Source organism: Poromitra crassiceps, assembly GCF_964638095.1.
Source record: "Poromitra crassiceps genome assembly, chromosome: 14".
NCBI classification, from domain to species: domain Eukaryota; kingdom Metazoa; phylum Chordata; class Actinopteri; order Beryciformes; family Melamphaidae; genus Poromitra; species Poromitra crassiceps.
The window spans coordinates 33291472-33312684 of NC_139633.1; the positions used below are offsets into that span (position 1 = coordinate 33291472).

At 48.8% G+C, this 21213-nt stretch overlaps 1 protein-coding gene across 1 annotated transcript in view; it reads right to left on the reverse strand.

Annotated features, from left to right (window-relative positions):
- The window catches only part of anapc1 (anaphase promoting complex subunit 1), a gene marked incomplete at its 5' end in the record, with an annotated part of 254294 nt that overhangs the window by 64123 nt on the left and 168958 nt on the right, over positions 1-21213 (reverse strand). The window contains 2 exons of the mRNA XM_083650747.1: positions 6341-6458; positions 8036-8122. Coding sequence (XP_083506873.1) covers positions 6341-6458; positions 8036-8122 — 205 coding nt within the window. The remainder of the gene's footprint in view (positions 1-6340; positions 6459-8035; positions 8123-21213) is intronic.

Consider the following 21213-nt stretch of genomic DNA (forward strand, 5'->3'; position numbering starts at 1 on the left):
ATGACGTAATGTAATGTAATTTAATGTAATGTAACTGGTATAATATTACTGAAATCCTAATGGTAATAAGTCTGAGTTGCAATATGTTACTTTTGTAATGAGTTACCCCCGACACTGAACACCATACAGCAGGGCTATTCAACTGGCGGCCCGCGGGCCCGCCAATCATTACATTACATTACAATCAAGTCCGACCGGCCCGCGAATGAGTTCCCCCCCAAAAATAAATAAATTTAGATTTTTATTTTTTTTACAATTAAACCTCATTTACTTATTACACTCGACTGGGTGTTTTTCAGATGTGATGTGAATCTAAAGTGAACTAAACAAGATACACTATAAATGTTTTTCAGTAGATGCTGTGATGTAGCCACAAAAAGGTGCAATATTAATGTTTTTCAGGAGATGGTGATTTTCATGAGATACTCAGTATTTAATACTAATACTAATAATAGAAAAGGAGAAGATACTGAATAATGACATCACAACAGTATAATCCTAATGTTCATTTAAAATTAAATATTCTTCTAAATATGGATAAAAGTAAAAAAAAAACATACAATTTTCTTCGACGCTGCCGAGATTCCATTCCTTACAGCACCCCATATGTAATAATAGTTCCAGCACGGCTGCGAAAATGTGGTGGCGCATTGTGTCAAGTGTACATATAATGGCTCGGGGTCCGCCCCCCGGCCCCTTAGGTTTCTGACAATGTGGCCCCCTGAACAATTTAGTTGAATAGCCCTGCCATACAGTATGAGTATATAAAGCACACGATGTGAGCATTGCAGGAAACAGTCATACCTGGCTGACTGTGTGTGTGTTGGGAGTGTCTTGACATGTACAGGCCAGAAAGTGAGCCAGAAGTCTCAACACCTGGCCAAGTCATTGATCTGTCATTCGTTATTCATCAGCAAACTTATCAAACCCATACAGGTATATTATGGTCTGTTTGTGCTATTACTTATTGCACCTTTAAGTATTGGGACAGTACGGCCTCAGCTGAGAGGAGGATATTTTGAAAGCACACTGTTCACTCGTGTTTGGAGCCGTGACGCATGGCCGCTGAGCGATACAGTACATGCAGGCAGAGGCTAACAGACTGTGGTGAAAAGGGTCTATACAGTAGGTGCAGGCAAAGGCTAACATACTGTGGTGAAAAGGGTCTATACAGTAGGTGCAGGCAGAGGCTAACAGACTGTGGTGAAAAGGGTATATAGAGTAGGTGCAGGCAGAGGCTAACAGACTGTGGTGAAAAGGGTCTATACAGTACGTGCAGGCAGAGGCTAACAGACTGTGGTGAAAAGGGTGTATACAGTAGGTGCAGGCAGAGTCTAACAGACTGTGGTGAAAAGGGTCTATACAGTACGTGCAGGCAGAGGCTAACAGACTGTGGTGAAAAGGGTGTATACAGTACGTGCAGGCAGATGCTAACAGACTGTGGTGAAAAGGGTCTATACAGTACATGCAGGCAGAGGCTAACAGACTGTGGTGAAAAGGGTATACAGTACGTGCAGGCAGAGGCTAACAGACTGTGGTGAAAAGGGTCTATACAGTACGTGCAGGCAGAGGCTAACAGACTGTGGTGAAAAGGGTCTATACAGTACGTGCAGGCAGAGGCTAACAGACTGTGGTGTCACAGTGGATGAGCTACATGTTACATATTAATCCTATTAAGTAGATGTGTTCTTGTTTCTGCAGTGATATTAATGACACAAACAACTTTCTGAGGCAATGTATGAGGTCAGATTTCCTCTGGATGGACGAAAATAGAGTAAAACTTCGTTATCGCTCGCTAAAATCAACTTAGCCCAATCTTGATTGTACAGACAGCGACATGCAGATTACCTTGCGAGCTTGCCAACTAACTGGATTTAACCTGGTAGCATAGACATTACATTACGTCATTTAGCAGACGCTTTTGTCCAAAGCGACTTATACAAAGCGAATAGTACATTTTGTGAACAGTAGTGAAACTAACTGTGCATCACAGTCTTCATCAGCTAAGACTTTTATTAAAAGGAATAAATAACCTTTGTAGATTTTTTCTTCCCCCCCCAGAAGTGGGAGAGGAAAGGTTACTTCAGGAGGGGTCCAGGTGTAGCCTGAAGAGGTGTGTCTTTAGTCTCCAGGTGTAGAATGAAGAGGTGTGTCTTTAGTCTCCAGGTGTAGCCTGAAGAGGTGTGTCTTTAGTCTCCAGGTGTAGCCTGAAGAGGTGTGTCTTTAGTCTCCAGGTGTAGCCTGAAGAGGTGTGTCTTTAGTCTCCAGGTGTAGCCTGAAGAGGTGTGTCTTTAGTCTCCAGGTGTAGCCTGAAGAGGTGTGTATTTAGGCCATGTCCACACGGAGACGGAAGCTATCTTTTTTTTTTTCGTTTCAGAAAAGTTTTCCATAAACATGGAAACGTTTCAAGAAATGTGTGTATCCACATGAAACCACTGAAACCGCTGTAGAATAACAGAGAAAGACAATCTCGTCAATAATGGCATACAACCTCTAGGGGCGCACAGTCTAGGAATGTGTATCTCACTGTAGCAGCAGCTTAAACCCTTGGCTTTGCGGGGAGGTTTGCCATGTCGATGAATAAAATGATGAAACCTACAGTATACAGGCAAATGCAGAGCTGTTCAGCAGGGCTGATGGTCTCCCTGTAGCCTACAATATAGAACGTTAACTATCGTGACATTCCTGATATCATCCACTTCCATGATCTTTAGACATGTTGCAAACACATCCCAGCGTATTGGCCGCTCCTGCACATCACAGCACAGGCTAAATGATGCAACATAAATATACATTATATAAACTCATGGCATAAATGTGTTTTTATTGGAAAAAGTCGCGTCAAGTAAGCTAAAGTCTTGTTGGAGTGGACACGAGCGGATATCACAGACATCACAGTGCAACCGCGTGTTCCTCAAACCTCTCACTTCCCTATTCACGTTGTATTTACGAGGGCTATATATAGGGCAAGAGAGTATGTTGGTTACACTCAGGGTTTAGATTTCATTTCATTTCATTTTGTCCAATATTAAAATATTCCAGAATTGCATGTTGTATTCAAAATAAATATAATTTCTATCTAACACGTTAAGCCTGATTTTGTTTGTGTTATTGTAAAAATGTAGCCGCCGCTAAGCCTTCTGGGAAATATCCGATGAAGGGAGGGGAGGGGTGGATGGGTAGAGTCAGCTGTGTGGAGCCCTGAGGATGTTGTAGGCTACACGCTGTTCTCCATGTCCACTTGTTGCTGACGGTGGTAATAGAGGAGCATTATATTTTGCTGCAAGATCCCCACTGCTGTAGCACGAACGTTACTGCCATGATTGTTATTGTTGCTGGTGGAGAGAGGTGGGGCTATGGCGTCATCGTTTCAGGAAAGATGCGTATGGGTTGTAAACACGGAAATGCAAGGGTGGCGTCTTCAGATTTAATCACTCTGGGACCCGTTTTGAAAAATTAGCGTATACGGCCAGAACGTATAGTCCCAGAACGCGGTTCCATCTGGACGAAACGGCTATATGACAAAAAACTTTAGCGGATACACCTAAAGTCGTCTCCATGTGGACATGGCCTTAGTCTCCGCCGAGAGATGGGCAGTGATTCCGCCACCCTGACAGAAGGCGTGATTTCTAACCCCACATAGGATAAGCAATAACCATGCCCTGTGGCGCCGGGATTGGCCAGGAGCAACACTGGAGGGCACGCAGCCCAGCGATTTCATGAACCAACTGAATAGCTCTTGAGAACGGACAGCGATTTCGAGAGCGGACATTGAAATTAATTATGGTCACCTACCTTCCTTAGCATAGTAATAATAATAAGCATAATAATTAAGCAATATAGCATGAGAGCCAGTGTGTTGTGGCAAATATATCCCGCTGATCAGCTGTTATAACTGCTGAGCAGCGGGATATATGCCACAACACACGCCGCTCGAGTGCTATATTGCATTTATAAAACGGTTTCCAAGTATGATAATATAATAATAATAATAATACTTGTACAAAATCCCCCCATCAGCTCAGCCTCACCCAATCAGCCACACCTGGGGCCCTGATTGGGCCGCACCTGGGCTCAATAAAGGACGGCTGATTGGGTGAGGCTCAGTAGGCTCCAGACAGCAGCGGAGGAGGCTGCGTTGTCCTTCCCTTGATGTTCACCAATGTGCAGATGCATCATTGCCAGTAAGTCTTGTTATAGTTAGTTATTTCCTTTTGTATATTTGAATTAGATGTATTATTACTTTACAGTTGAATGTTTTCCCTTGTTTGTTTGAAACCTTTGTTAATACCTTTTTGTGTTTAGGTAAAATCATCTGTATCATCTGTTTACATCAATCTACACCTGTCGGATATTCCATCACACACCAAGGAATCTGTCTAAATAAAACCCTTGGGATATGTTCCTCTGGTCCTCCTCATTCTCACCGATGCCCCACTTGCTGAGGCTATACCTTTAACCAACACCTCAAGCAGTTTCTACAATACTATACGTCCGACTGGCATGGCATTCTGGTAGAGTCAGTTGAAACACTACTGTAAGGCGGGAACGCAAGAACGTGCGGGTGATTTGATTGGATCGTTCTGGAGACTGAAGTTGACATTGGCCAATCCTGGCGCTTGCTGAGAAGCTGAGAGCTTTCTGGAAAGCCCGACACGCAGCTCGAGCGCAGCGCTGCATTCTCAGCGCTTGCTGAGAAGCTGAGAGCTTTCTGCAAAGCCCGACACCAACTAACGTTACGGGGTTAAATGCGGGGTTAAATGCGGGGTTAACAGCCTTTTTTTTTGCAAAGAAGACATTAGCCCGCGTCTATTCTTGTACGAAACATAATTTTCTGCGAAGTATTAGTAAAGTTATAAGCGAAGATTGATTCACAAGGATCTGACAGCTGTCTCCGCCATTTGTTTTTTCTACACAAGGTAACCAAAGCCTTTTAGTAAGAGAGTTGCGTGGCCATGGGTTATGAGTTCCGTGGCCATGGGTTATTGGAGTGGGTTACTGGATTTATACGATGGCTGTGAACCAATCAGATTGCTTGATTTGAGAGAGCCGTTTTATAATTGTACACAATTGTAATAATAATAATAATTGTACACAATGTACACAATCTACAAAAACATGCAATAATATAAACGGTGTTGTGTTCACGTTCATAGCTCATATATAATGTATCATATCGTTAATTTCAAGCTCAATTCTTACCCAGAGAAAATAGTTTTTTTAAACATCACCCAGGTGCTTTAGTCCCAAGCTTCAATGCTCCTGGCCAATCCCGGCGCCACAGGGCGTGGTTATTGCTTATCCTATGTGGGGTTAGAAATCACGCTGACAGAAGGGGAGAGCTCGTTCCACCATTGTGGCGCTAGCGACGAGAAGAAGCCCACGTAACGATGGAGGTGCGAGGCGATCTGGACGGGTGGAGGAGCAGAGGGAACGAGGCGAGGTTTGGAAGCTGAAAATAGATTGCAGATAGGGAGGCGCAGTCTGATGTACTGCCCTGTAGGGGGCAGTCTGATGTACTGCCCTGTAGGGGGCAGTCTGATGTACTGCCATGTAGGAGACTACCGGAGTCTGGAATTTGATGCGTGCCGAGATGGGAAGTCAAGTCAGTGAAGGGACCGGAAGAGGGGGCGTGGCGTAAGAGAATTGAGGTTGGTTGAACACCAGACGGGCTGCAGCGCTCTGAATGAGCTGTAGCGGTCGGATGGCAGAGGCAGGTAGCCCAGCCAGAAGAACGTCGCAGTAATCCAGACGGGAGATGACAAGTGCCTGGACCAGGAGTTGTGTCGCTTCCCTCGTAAGGAAAAGTCAAATTTGGTGGATGTTGTACAGGGAGAGGGGAGTCGCTGTGATGTAGGCAGAGCTGGACAGCTGGTTGTCCAGGATCACCCCGAGGTTCTTGAGAGGGTTGTGAAAGGAGATGGAGACGTCAGTCAGAGTGCAGTCTTTCCCTGGGAGAAAGAGTAGCTCGGTTTGTTCAGATTGCTGAAAAGCTGCATACTTGTTACATCATATCCTGGGGGATATTAGGGGAAGGGAGGGGAGATTGTGTTTCATTGCCACCCTCTAAGCCACCTGTTCCATGGTAACCGTCTGCTGTTCCTTTACCTTGTAGGTGACGTCTAGCAGGGCTTCAGCGAGTTACCTTGTAGGTGACGTCTAGCAGGGCTTCAGTGACTTACCTTGTAGGTGACGTCTAGCAGGGCTTCAGCGAGTTACCTTGTAGGTGACGTCTAGCAGGGCTTCAGTGACTTACCTTGTAGGTGACGTCTAGCAGGGCGTAGCAGGGCTTCAGTGAGTTACCTTGTAGGCGACATCTAGCAGGGCTTCAGTGACTTACCTTGTAGGTGACGTCTAGCAGGGCGTAGCAGGGCTTCAGCGAGTCCACATCCACAGGCACCAGCAGGCGTGGCTCGGCGGCCAGCACCCCGAGGTGCCGCAGGGCCTGGAGGTGGTAGCTGCAGCATCAACAAACAGCTGTTATTCAAGTGTTTGCTAGAGTTAGGCTGCTTTCTCACTGGGAACGATTGCTTTCGTTCCGTTCCGCACCCGGGAACGATTGCGTGTGTGCGTGTACATCTGCGGTGGGAATCAAACAGTGCTTGTAAATAATTAGGGTGTGTGTTTTAACCTCCGTGCAGCACCAGGAGGGTGGAGTTAACCACATCAACTGAATCAAATCATTCCTGTGATTGTCTTAACCTTCTGGCACTCATTGTATTGTGCCGTGTGTGGGGAAACACCAGCCACCTGGCGCTAAAAGTAGACAAACACAAACTACACCAGGTTTTTGTATGTACTAGTTGACCAAAGTTTGGTCTGTGTCCATTGTTTTCTTATTAACCCATTGATACCTGATGCAGCATTTGCGTGTGTATCCCACATTTGTGTGCGTCTCCCTTTAAGACCGCCAACTGCGTCATACGCGGTTGGCGGTCTTAACACGTTGAGTGCCAGAGCCGAGATATCTCGTCTTACATAATCCAACGCTTGAGTGCCAGAGCCGAGATATCTCGTCTTACATAAACATTTTTTTTTTTTGACGGTGGGACATCAATCAACAACTTTTACGTCTTCTAGATCACTATTGGAGCAAGAGAATGTGTATAATCTATTTTACCGACCACTAAGTGGCGACAGTGCTCTCCTGACTAGAGGAAGGCAAGCATTTTTTTTAACTTGTCACGCCATTCTCACCCCAGCCATTCTCATGAAAATGGATGGGGGAAAACGCTTTCGTTTTCGCGCTGATTGCTGGCGATGCGGGATTGCAAATTTACATAATAGATTACAGGTGGAACAGACTTTGAAACACGCAGCATAAATATGACCAGAATCGCAAAAGCTTCTCTCAACCAAAAGTCCAAGAAGCGAGCGAGTCCATCCCGACTTCCTCAAACAGCGGCCGCGCAGCCACAGGCACAGGACAGCAGCAAAGCACTGAGGTGACAAGCTTGTGACGGCCGCTGCAGCCAAGAAGAACGCCCACGGAGGGAGGAGTTGAAGCAACTCTCCCTCTCTCTCTCTCCTCTCTCTCTCAAGAGAGAGAGAGAGAGAGAGAGAGAGAGAGAGAGAGAGAGAGAGAGAGAGAGAGAGAGAGAGAGAGAGAGAGAGAGAGAGAGAGAGAGACAAGGGCACCCATAATCACAGGCACGTGAGGTGGTTCTAAAAATCCATTTATCTCCAAACTCTCTGAAAATCTCTGAAACCATGCTGTACTCAACGGCTAATATCTACATAACTACTAACTCTGCAAACTAACTCTTTTAGACAGAGAAAGCACACATTCTATTAGTTATTTTTAGATGATTGGTGTTCACGAATTCTTAACAGAAAATAATCCTCGGCTCTTGTAAAATGAGCCAGAATCCTCAAAAAAAAACCTGGCACAACTTACCTACAGGATTGAAAAAATGGCTGGCACTCAATGTGTTAAAGGGATACACACACAAATGCTGCATCAGGTATCAATGGGTTAAAATACAGAGTATGGTTCGTGCTTGAAGCTGGTTGTGTGTGTGTGTGTGTGTCTCACCGGTTGTCAGTGCTGTGGGCAGGGAAGTGGGGGTACAGAGCACACAGCAGGGCTGCGATGGCTGAATTGGAGGTACTCAGGGTGTACCTAATACAGATAATGATATAGAGAAAAAAAAAACACATCATCAAACAATAAAACAACTCATACACACACAAAATGGAAAACGGGGATTATTTAGTTTCGCTCTAATTCAATAGTTGTGTCAATTCAGGGGTCCTTGAAGCGAAACGTTTGTGCACCACTGAGCTAAAGAGAAAGCTAAAGAGCTAAAGAGAAAGAAACAAAAACTAAATACAAGAGTTACAAAGTGAAGGAGGATCAAGATGGTAGAGGAAGACGGAGGCTCTGGAGAGAGAGAGAGGGAGTCAGGGTGTGGTAGAGGAAGATGGAGGCTCTGGAGAGAGAGAGTGAGAGTCAGGGTCGGCCTTTTGGAAAAGGTTTTGAGCTGAATTTGACATGAAGGGAGTGAGGTCATACACATAGGATTTCTTGGGACTTTTTTCCTGTCATCCAGAACACATTGAGGAGACAAAATCCATTGAGTTCGCTTGTGTTGCAATTAGTGAGACGCTGAACCCTATTTTTACTGGACTAGAAGGCAACAACAGTTGGCCGTTTTGTGCAGAGACCGCTGTCATCTCAACGTGTGAAGGGAGGGAGTTCCAGAGGGTCGAGGCAGCGATGACAAAGGATCTGTCCCCCCCCAAGGTGTTGATGCTGGGTCTGTCCCCCCCCCAAGGTGTTGATGCTGGGTCTGTCCCCCCCCCAAGGTGTTGATGCTGGGTCTGTCCCCCCACCAAGGTGTTGATGCTGGGTCTGTCCCCCCCCAAGGTGTTGATGCTGGGTCTGTCCCCCACCCCCCAAGGTGTTGATGCTGGGTCTGTCCCCCCCCCAAGGTGTTGATGCTGGGTCTGTCCCCCCCCAAGGTGTTGATGCTGGGTCTGTCCCCCCCCAAGGTGTTGATGCTGGGTCTGTCCCCCCCCCAAGGTGTTGATGCTGGTTCTGTCCCCCCCCCCCCCCAAGGTGTTGATGATGGGTCTGTCTGTCCCCAAGGTGTTGATGCTGGGTCTGTCCCCCCCAAGGTGTTGATGCTGGGTCTGTCCCCCCCAAGGTGTTGATGCTGGGTCTGTCCCCCCCCCCCCCAGGTGTTGATGCTGGGTCTGTCCCCCCCCAGGTGTTGATGCTGGGTCTGTCCCCCCCCCCCAGGTGTTGATGCTGGGTCTGTCCCCCCCCCCAAGGTGTTGATGCTGGGTCTGTCCCCCCCCCCCCAAGGTGTTGATGCTGGGTCTGTCCCCCCCCCCCCAGGTGTTGATGCTGGGTCTGTCCCCCCCCCCCAGGTGTTGATGCTGGGTCTGTCCCCCCCCCCCAAGGTGTTGATGCTGGGTCTGTCCCCCCCCCCAAGGTGTTGATGCTGGGTCTGTCCCCCCCCCCCAAGGTGTTGATGCTGGGTCTGTTCCCCCCCCCCCAAGGTGTTGATGCTGGGTCTGTCCCCCCCCCCCCAGGTGTTGATGCTGGGTCTGTCCCCCCCCCCCAGGTGTTGATGCTGGGTCTGTTCCCCCCCCCCCAGGTGTTGATGCTGGGTCTGTCCCCCCCCCCCAGGTGTTGATGCTGGGTCTGTCCCCCCCCCAGGTGTTGATGCTGGGTCTGTCCCCCCCCCCAAGGTGTTGATGCTGGGTCTGTCCCCCCCAAGGTGTTGATGCTGGGTCTGTCCCCCCCAAGGTGTTGATGCTGGGTCTGTCCCCCCCCCCCCCAGGTGTTGATGCTGGGTCTGTTCCCCCCCCCAAGGTGTTGATGCTGGGTCTGTCCCTCCCCCCCAAGGTGTTGATGCTGGGTCTGTCCCCCCTTCAAGGTGTTGATGCTGGGTCTGTCCCCCCCCAAGGTGTTGATGCTGGGTCTGTTCCCCCCCAAGGTGTTGATGCTGGGTCTGTTCCCCCCCAAGGTGTTGATGCTGGGTCTGTCCCCCCTTCAAGGTGTTGATGCTGGGTCTGTCCCCCCCCAAGGTGTTGATGCTGGGTCTGTTCCCCCCCAAGGTGTTGATGCTGGGTCTGCCCCCCCCCCCCCCCCCCCCAAGGTGTTGATGCTGGGTCTGTCCCCCCCCCAAGGTGTTGATGCTGGGTCTGTCCCCCCCCAAGGTGTTGATGCTGGGTCTGTCCCCCCCCCCAAGGTGTTGATGCTGGGTCTGCCCCCCCCCCCAGGTGTTGATACTGGGTCTGTCCCCCCCCCCCCAGGTGTTGATGCTGGGTCTGTCCCCCCCCCCCCAGGTGTTGATGCTGGGTCTGTCCCCCCCCAAGGTGTTGATGCTGGGTCTGTCCCCCCCCCCCCAGGTGTTGATGCTGGGTCTGTCCCCCCCCCCCCCCAGGTGTTGATGCTGGGTCTGTCCCCCCCCCCCCAGGTGTTGATGCTGGGTCTGTCCCCCCCCCACCAAGGTGTTGATGCTGGGTCTGTCCCCCCCCCACCAAGGTGTTGATGCTGGGTCTGTCCCCCCCCCCCCCCAGGTGTTGATGCTGGGTCTGTCCCCCCCCCCCCAAGGTGTTGATGCTGGGTCTGTCCCCCCCCCCCCCAAGGTGTTGATGCTGGGTCTGTCCCCCCCCCCCCCCCAGGTGTTGATGCTGGGTCTGTCCCCCCCCCCCCCCAAGGTGTTGATGCTGGGTCTGTTCCCCCCCAAGGTGTTGATGCTGGGTCTGCCCCCCCCCCCCCCCCCCAAGGTGTTGATGCTGGGTCTGTCCCCCCCCCAAGGTGTTGATGCTGGGTCTGTCCCCCCCCAAGGTGTTGATGCTGGGTCTGTCCCCCCCCCCAAGGTGTTGATGCTGGGTCTGCCCCCCCCCCCAGGTGTTGATACTGGGTCTGTCCCCCCCCCCCCAGGTGTTGATGCTGGGTCTGTCCCCCCCCCCCCAGGTGTTGATGCTGGGTCTGTCCCCCCCCAAGGTGTTGATGCTGGGTCTGTCCCCCCCCCCCCAGGTGTTGATGCTGGGTCTGTCCCCCCCCCCCCCAGGTGTTGATGCTGGGTCTGTCCCCCCCCCCCCAGGTGTTGATGCTGGGTCTGTCCCCCCCCCACCAAGGTGTTGATGCTGGGTCTGTCCCCCCCCCACCAAGGTGTTGATGCTGGGTCTGTCCCCCCCCCCCCCCAGGTGTTGATGCTGGGTCTGTCCCCCCCCCCCCAAGGTGTTGATGCTGGGTCTGTCCCCCCCCCCCCCAAGGTGTTGATGCTGGGTCTGTCCCCCCCCCCCCCCCAGGTGTTGATGCTGGGTCTGTCCCCCCCCCCCCCCAAGGTGTTGATGCTGGGTCTGTCCCCCCCCCCCCCCCAGGTGTTGATGCTGGGTCTGTCCCCCCCCCCCCCCAAGGTGTTGATGCTGGGTCTGTCCCCCCCAAGGTGTTGATGCTGGGTCTGTCCCCCCCCCCCCCCCAGGTGTTGATGCTGGGTCCATCAGCTTAACTGAGGTGGCGAGTGGTGATGGAGAAGGTTTGACAGCTATGAGGTTAGGCTATCAAATAGTCAGATTGTTTGCTTTGCTAAAATTGGCTCTTCTCTCTGTTTTTCTTGCTTCCTCTCTTGTCCCTCTCCTGCCCGGCTTGCTGTAGATCTTTAGTTTGAGTGCTTAGTGAGATCCAGCTCCACTATGTTCTGTCAAGCACTTTGAGACCTGCCTGTGAATTAGGGCTGTATAAATAAACTACACACACACACACACACACACACACACACACACACACACACACACAATTATACTCTCACCACTGCCATTAGCAACATCAAAGTGTGCTCTAAAATTACCCACTCATTGGAACAGTCATAATTGGAAAAATACACCAACACACACTCATACACACACAAAGAGTGATGGGTGAGTAAGATGTGTAGTTGGCACAGGAAGGGGGAATAAAAATAACAAAATTACACACACACACACACACACACACACACACACACACACACACACAACAGACACACAGTATAATAGCTACAGGTTTTGCTGTTAGCAGAACCAGGTGTGTGTTGTGATGTAGTGAACGTCATCACAGTCACAATAGCTGGCAGTGGAGTGTCTACTTAAATACTGGAGCCGTTATAACGAGCAGGGTCAGACAGTGAAAGCTGTCGGGAGAGCCAAGGTTACTTGTTAGAGCTCTTAAGGGCCAGCTGGGGTGATGGTGGGTCCTCTTCACTTTCACTTCACTTAAAAAAAGATAAAAAAAGAACAAAAAAGTTGCTTGGGTCAAGTTTATAAGAATGAGCAACACTGGAAATTAGCCTGGTAAACCAGCCCGTCACGTGAACTCACATTTCATTTGGTTCTGCGTGACGGTCTGGCCCCAAAGCCAGTGGGGGGGTTTAGCAGAAGCGGAAGAGCGGAAGAGCCAATCAGCGACTGCGCTGTGATTGACAGCGAAAGTTGGCCAATCAGGAACACCACTAGCACTGCACTAACAAAACAATAATGGCCGCCTCCTTGCCTGATCGTCTGGAGGAGTCATGTCAGCGTTTGTCTAGTTTAAACAGCCATAAAGTGCAGTTATTGCAGAAATAGACTCAATAACCACAACAAGTACAGGAGTATCGCCGCCACCGTAGAGTTTCTCGGTGGAAAAGATGTTTTTGCCATTCTCCCGAGTGGATTTGGGTTTGACTGGATCCGACGCTGATTGGCTGAAGGAGTTGTCTGTCAAGGCAACTACGCCCGCCCATGCTCCCGCTGGGGCCAGACCGTCACGCAGAACCAAATGAAATGTGAGTTCACGTGACGGGCTGGTTTACCAGGCTAACTGGAAATGACTCCAGCTCTGAAATAGAGAAATTCAATCTGTCACGAACATGCTACCCACATGCTACCTACATGCTACCCACATGCTACCTACGGTGGCTTTGGAAGTGCTGTAGTTTGTCGTCATTTTGTGCTAATGAAGTGATCATTATTGAACAGTAGGCGCCGCCTTTTCAATCTCATTTTGGAGCCAAATTCTTCCTTTGGGCAGCAACACCTTAATACTTTGGCTGTGTATTCATATTAAACACCCAATATGTAACAATTGTACCTTAAGATAAGGTTTTTTAAATCATTTTCATGGTGCACTGACTTCTCATAGGGACAATGGCGTCTCTAGCATTCCTACTCCGCACCCCGAAGGCCTGTTTCCTGCACCAGATAACTTCAACGCTCATTGACGTTAGCTGGATGTAATTCCATTTCCTGCTGCAGCGCCTTTGTATTAAAAGCTTTCCTTTGACAAAGTAATGGGACCCTTTATTGTGAAGAACACACAGGAAGCAAAATGTGTTGATCGCTAACTTGATTAGTGACTTGTTTCATTAAAACAAAGTCGATACAACAACATTTGTGGATATTTGGAGCTATTTCCCCCCGCAGCAAATCAGTTCTAAACACTGCAGAAAGGTTAGCAGGGTAGAGAGTACAAGCAGAAACGGCAAAATAACCCTTTGTTCGCTTAACATAAGCAGAGCTGACGCTGAAGCTGAGCTCACGCTTAACCGGTCACACAAGAAGCACTCTTTTCCTCAGCGCCTCGCTCAGGGCACCTTGACCCCGCCCACAACTTCCATTGACTTCACGCCTGGCAGCTTCACGCTTGGAAAATACGACTGAATCCTGAACAATGGCTTGAGCGCGGCTTGAGCGTGGCACGCGCGCGGCTGGTGTGAACGGCCTCGCCTGTTAACAAGGACGCCGAGATGAAACCTGTGGGTTGAGCGTAGGTTGAGCGTTGCTTCGGCGTACGGGGTGAACGTGCCGTAAGGCTGATATCTGAACATACAAACAGGGAAGTGTAGTATTACTCTTCGCGTCTGTATTTACCACTTCTGACAGCAGAGGTGGCTGTTGCTGCTGCTCAACAGATTCCTACATGTTGGAAATTTAATTTGAATGAAATTCAGCTAAATTCTTCATATCATATCCTCAGACTGTATGTGTGTGGGGTTCAGCTGTGACTGGGCTCAGTATCTTAAGGTGTGTGTGTGTGGTTTCAGCTGTGACTGGGCTCAGTATCTTAAGGTGTGTGTGTGGGGTTTCAGCTGTGACTGGGCTCAGTATCTTAAGGTGTGTGTGTGTGGTTTCAGCTGTGACTGGGCTCAGTATCTTAAGGTGTGTGTGGGGTTCAGCTGTGACTGGGCTCAGTATATTAAGGCGTGTGTGTGGGGCTTCAGCTGTGACTGGGCTCAGTATCTTAAGGTGTGTGTGTGTGGTTTCAGCTGTGACTGGGCTCAGTATCTTAAGGTGTGTGTGTGTGGTTTCAGCTGTGACTGGGCTCAGTATCTTAAGGTGTGTGTGTGTGGTTTCAGCTGTGACTGGGCTCAGTATCTTAAGGTGTGTGTGTGTGGCTTCAGCTGTGACTGGGCTCAGTATCTTAAGGTGTGTGTGTGTGGCTTCAGCTGTGACTGGGCTCAGTATATTAAGGCGTGTGTGTGGGGTTTCAGCTGTGACTGGGCTCAGTATCTTAAGGTGTGTGTGTGTGGTTTCAGCTGTGACTGGGCTCAGTATCTTAAGGTGTGTGTGTGTGGCTTCAGCTGTGACTGGGCTCAGTATCTTAAGGTGTGTGTGTGTGGTTTCAGCTGTGACTGGGCTCAGTATCTTAAGGTGTGTGTGTGTGGTTTCAGCTGTGACTGGGCTCAGTATCTTAAGGTGTGTGTGTGTGGTTTCAGCTGTGACTGGGCTCAGTATCTTAAGGTGTGTGTGTGTGGTTTCAGCTGTGACTGGGCTCAGTATCTTAAGGTGTGTGTGTGTGGTTTCAGCTGTGACTGGGCTCAGTATCTTAAGGCGTGTGTGTGTGGCTTCAGCTGTGACTGGGCTCAGTATCTTAAGGTGTGTGTGTGTGGTTTCAGCTGTGACTGGGCTCAGTATCTTAAGGTGTGTGTGTGTGGCTTCAGCTGTGACTGGGCTCAGTATCTTAAGGTGTGTGTGTGTGGCTTCAGCTGTGACTGGGCTCAGTATATTAAGGCGTGTGTGTGGGGTTTCAGCTGTGACTGGGCTCAGTATCTTAAGGTGTGTGTGTGTGGTTTCAGCTGTGACTGGGCTCAGTATCTTAAGGTGTGTGTGTGTGGTTTCAGCTGTGACTGGGCTCAGTATCTTAAGGTGTGTGTGTGGGGCTTCAGCTGTGACTGGGCTCAGTATCTTAAGGTGTGTGTGTGTGGTTTCAGCTGTGACTGGGCTCAGTATCTTAAGGTGTGTGTGTGTGGCTTCAGCTGTGACTGGGCTCAGTATCTTAAGGCATGTGTGTGTGGGGCTTCAGCTGTGACTGGGCTCAGTATCTTAAGGTGTGTGTGTGTGGTTTCAGCTGTGACTGGGCTCAGTATCTTAAGGTGTGTGTGTGTGGTTTCAGCTGTGACTGGGCTCAGTATCTTAAGGTGTGTGTGTGTGGCTTCAGCTGTGACTGGGCTCAGTATCTTAAGGTGTGTGTGTGTGGTTTCAGCTGTGACTGGGCTCAGTATCTTAAGGTGTGTGTGTGTGGTTTCAGCTGTGACTGGGCTCAGTATCTTAAGGTGTGTGTGTGGTTTCAGCTGTGACTGGGCTCAGTATCTTAAGGTGTGTGTGTGTGTGGTTTCAGCTGTGACTGGGCTCAGTATCTTAAGGTGTGTGTGGGGTTTCAGCTGTGACTGGGCTCAGTATCTTAAGGTGTGTGTGGGGTTTCAGCTGTGACTGGGCTCAGTATCTTAAGGTGTGTGTGTGGTTTCAGCTGTGACTGGGCTCAGTATCTTAAGGTGTGTGTGGGGTTTCAGCTGTGACTGGGCTCAGTATCTTAAGGTGTGTGTGTGGTTTCAGCTGTGACTGGGCTCAGTATCTTAAGGTGTGTGTGTGGTTTCAGCTGTGACTGGGCTCAGTATCTTAAGGTGTGTGTGTGGTTTCAGCTGTGACTGGGCTCAGTATCTTAAGGTGTGTGTGTGGGGTTTCAGCTGTGACTGGGCTCAGTATCTTAAGGCGTGTGTGTGTGTGGCTTCAGCTGTGACTGGGCTCAGTATCTTAAGGTGTGTGTGTGGCTTCAGCTGTGACTGGGCTCAGTATCTTAAGGTGTGTGTGTGGCTTCAGCTGTGACTGGGCTCAGCTCTGAATGACTCTGGACCAGTGTGAAATACATGGCTGGCTTTGTGGAAGTAAACCAGGAATCTCAGCTATCAATCTCAGCCTTGAATCCTCTTGCTCCTGCTCCAAACACTGTCTCACTTCTCAGTAGAACCCCCTTCCTTCTACTTCCTGGAAAAGTATATTTTGGCAGTTAGTAGGCGTACATAGAAATTCCAACTAATAACGCCACCACACATTTTTGAGCAATCCCTCCCTTCCTCCCATCTTATATCATCTACAGCTCCACGATGTTCAAACTGACACTGAGGATAGAATCCTCCTCCTCCTCCTTCCTCTGAGGGTTTGAATCCTCCTCCTCCTCCTTCCTCTGAGGGTTTGAATCCTCCTCCTCCTCCTTCCTCTGAGGGTTTGACGCTGCTGTTACAAGAACAGGGAGGCGCTGGCTAACAGCCCTTTCCTCTGAGTCACTTCCAGCATGCTCAGCAACGCAATCACAGCTGTTTGGCCATTTTTCGCGACCTGAACATAAACGACACTAGGGATGTAGTCTCTCCCCAGACTCAAATATTATGTTGAATCGCTGCGCTCCACATACTACATAAGTGAGTCTTGTGCCACTTCACAGCCACTGCTGGTTTTGGAAGGCGGGTTGAATTTGAACGAGTGACAGGTCGATGAGAGAGCGGTTCGAAGAATGGGCTGCGCCTCCCGTGTCGTCTGATCGCAAAGTCGTTACTGATTGGGGAAGACTGAAAGGAGAGATCTGCAGCATGCAGTAACGTAGTGTATCAGACCCAGAGAGAGATCTGCAACATGCAGTAACGTAGTGTATCAGACCCAGAGAGAGATCTGCAGCATGCAGTAACATAGTGTATCAGACCCAGAGAGAGATCTGCAGCATGCAGTAACATAGTGTATCAGACCCAGAGAGAGATCTGCAACATGCAGTAACATAGTGTATCAGACCCAGAGAGAGATCTGCAGCATGCAGTAACATAGTGTATCAGACCCAGAGAGAGATCTGCAGCATGCAGTAACATAGTGTATCAGACCCAGAGAGAGATCTGCAGCATGCAGTAACATAGTGTATCAGACCCAGAGAGAGATCTGCAGCATGCAGTAATGTAGTGTATCAGACCCAGAGAGAGATCTGCAGCATGCAGTAACATAGTGTATCAGACCCAGAGAGAGATCTGCAGCATGCAGTAACATAGTGTATCAGACCCAGAGAGAGATCTGCAGCATGCAGTAATGTAGTGTATCAGACCCAGAGAGATCTGCAACATGCAGTAACATAGTGTATCAGACCCAGAGAGAGATCTGCAGCATGCAGTAATGTAGTGTATCAGACCCAGAGAGAGATCTACAGCATGCAGTAACATAGTGTATCAGACCCAGAGAGAGATCTGCAGCATGCAGTATTGTAACATAGTGTATCAGACCCAGAGAGAGATCTGCAGCATGCAGTAACATAGTGTATCAGACCCAGAGAGAGATCTGCAGCATGCAGTGACATAGTGTATCAGACCCAGAGAGAGATCTGCAGCATGCAGTAACGTAGTGTATCAGACCCAGAGAGAGATCTGCAGCATGCAGTAATGTAGTGTATCAGACCCAGAGAGAGATCTGCAGCATGCAGTAACGTAGTGTATCAGACCCAGAGAGAGATCTGCAGCATGCAGTAATGTAGTGTATCAGACCCAGAGAGAGATCTGCAGCATGCAGTAACATAGTGTATCAGACCCAGAGAGAGATCTGCAGCATGCAGTAACATAGTGTATCAGACCCAGAGAGAGATCTGCAGCATGCAGTAACATAGTGTATCAGACCCAGAGAGAGATCTGCAGCATGCAGTAACATAGTGTATCAGACCTAGAGAGAGATCTGCAGCATGCAGTAACAGATTAAACAGATTAAAAGTCGGAGAATCGATTTTTTTAACCCAGCCCTACTCCCAAATCAGATTTGGGAAACCAATCAAGATAATGATGATTAATGACTTTATCAGCAAATCAGATTTGCCTGTAATGTGAACATGGCCTAAGACCCAGGAGGGTCTGGTCCCATTGTGACAACCTCACTCATCTTATTCATAAAACCGGGGTTAGACTCATCATAACCTTGTGTTTTGATGATTGGCTGGTTACGCTGTCAACTACGAGGCAGGTCCTTGATTGGCACGTGGACTTGTCATTTCTGAAAACGACTAGGGACGGGCATTTTAAACAATTTAAATACTTGAGTACTCTCCTTCTATTATGAACGAGTAATTGGGTACTCGCTGGGGGGGGACATCAAAGTCGATGTTTGAGGCAAATTTGATGAAATTCCGTCAAGGCATCCCCTGAGATATCGCGTTAACAAGCTTGAAAATGGCGTTCGAGAGGTCACAGTGACCTTGACCTTTGACTTTTGACCACCAAAATCTAATCAGATGATCCTTTAGTCCAAGTCGATGTTTGAGGCAAATTTGATGAAATTCCGTCAAGGCGTTCCTCAGATATCGCGTTAACGAACATCGGACGGATAGATGGATGTATGGACGGACAACCCGGATCTGTAATGCCTCCGGCCTGGCTATCGCCGGCGGAGGCATAACAACTGGCGAGACACTAAATAGTCCACTATTTCTGTCATAGGGACCGATTCCGAACAGGGCTATTGAGATGGCGTGACTCTGCCCTGACCTCTGATGACCCGGCGTGACTCCGCCCTGACCTCCGATGACCCGGCGTGACTCCGCCCTGACCTCTGATGACCCTGCGTGACTCCGCCCTGACCTCTGATGACCCAGGCTATAAAACACATGACTGGATTTTCCCCCCGTCTGAATGAAACTAGTCTAAATAAGAGGTAAAAATAAGAATCAAATCAAACGCTGGAGGCTGACATTTGCAACACATAATGACAGAGCAGAGCTGTGCTGCTTCTGTTTCAAATACACAGGACCCGCCCCCGAGGTCAGCGGGTGGAGGAACCTGTGTGTGTGTGTGTGTGTGTGTGTGTGACACGTGTACGCGCCATTCATGAAGCACCAGACACCAGTCAAAACAGACTCATGCTGGCAATGCATGCAGAGTGTGTGTGTGTGTGTGTGTGTATTTAACTTTTACTCGTTCAGGGAAGATTTGTAAGCAGTTGAAAAAGGTGTTGAGACTGAGAGCGAAGGTCACTTGTTAGGGTTATTAACTCATTGAGTGCCAATGACGACAATCGTCGTCAATTCGATTAGTGACGTAGAGTGCCATTGACGACGATTGTCGTCAATTGCGTTTTTTTGACGGTGGGACGTGGATCAATGCCTAATACATCTCCTGTAAAATTTTGGGGCATGTTGAATGTGTATAACCTATTTTACCGACCCATTAGGTGGCGACAGTGCTCTCCAGATTAGAGAAAGTTGAGTAAAAACAGCAGAAAAAGCCGTGATGAAACCATTCTTATGAGAATGGCTTGGCTTTTCGCTGTCGCGCTGGGAGCCGGCGCACAACGGTGGGGGGCTCCGAAAATAGACTCTGGGTGCAGCACATTTTGAAACGCGCAGCAGAAAGCCCAGAAAGCCCAGAATCGGACGCAGCTTCATCCCAGCTCACAACCGAAACCCCAGAAACGAGCGAGCCCGATCCAGACTCCCCCGACGAGCGGCGGCCATCCGAACGTGGATCCGCAAGCAGCAGAGACTCGCCTGACAAGCAGCAGAGCGAGCAAAGCCACCCACGGAGGAGGAGTTTGCAGTAGAGGGGGGTGGGGGTGCTGTTATATTGAAGGAAATTACTGTTCAGATGTTTCAGGTCAGAAAATATTAGTTTCAGAGTCAGTGATTTGCTTGAAATGCTTAATTTCACAAAAGGCTCAATATCTCAGCTTCTAAATGGAAACGCATGTTTTTGCTGTTTTTGACCTATCTTCTCCGGCTGATAACTAAAGAACGGAAAATGATATCAATAAACTTTTTTTTTGCTGCTGATACAATAGAGTCTCATCGTCCTTTGTGCGTGTTCAGTGTTTACATAGTAATATCACACAATATTCTGTGGGCCTCGAGAGATCACTGAAAACGCTCTGAAACTCTGGCACTGTCCGTTCTCCAAAAGTGGCTGGCACTCAATGAGTTAAGGGTCAGCTGGGGTGAAGGTTACTTGTTAGGGTTCTTAAGGGTCAGCTGGGGTGAGGGTTGGTCGTCTTCACTTATAAGAAAAAAGAAGAAGGGGAAAAAAAGCGGGTCAAGTTTAAGAATGAGGAACACTGAAAATGACTCCAGTGCTGAAATAGAGAAGTTCAATCTGTCAAAGTGTGTCGAGCACAAACATGTGACGTACTGTGCCTTTAACAGGGCTGTCGTTTGTTTGCATCATGCTATTGATTGCTATCTAACAGTAGGTGTCAACAGCAGTGTGTGTGTGTGTGTGTGTTGTGTTGTGTTGTGTTGTGTGTGTGTGTGTGTGTGTGTGTGTGTGTGTGTGTGTGTGTGTGTGTGTGTGTGTGTGTGTGTGAAAGGCTGTATGTACTTCATGTGGGCAAGTATGCCTGCCACCACCTCAACTGATCTCATGCCCATGGCGGCAATTTTGGGTAGGAGACAATTCATTCATTCATAATTCATCTACGAGACTAGAAGTATCACAATATATTCCAGTATCGATATTTTTGTCCCACCCCTAGCTTCAGATAAACCTAATAGTTCTCAAAACAGCTAACACTCTCAAAAAGCAACTACCGTACAACAACTTGAATTTAGCAGGTAAGTTAGCTAGCATACTAGCTAATTAGCTCCTACAGTAGGCTGGATTCGGGTAGCTAGCTCTAGTGGGCTAAGTATATGACCTTAAAATGCAAACCTATATCTTGAGATCTATAGACGCGTTTCTTGTATACAAACGTTAGTGGGTGCGCGCGCATCACAGGGACAGAGGATGACGAGAAACGCATCGAGCTGATCGCCCATTGGTTCAACACAGGTGCATCACAAACCCACAGTGAAGTGTAGAAACTTCAATTTTATATCTATTCCAAGCTGTCACTCTACATTTTACATAAATACCACCTGTAATGCCTACATTAACAATAAAATAAGTAATCTGATGGGCTGGGTCATTTGAGCAGTGAGTGTGGGTGGTGCTAATGCATGTTTTAATTTGTTTA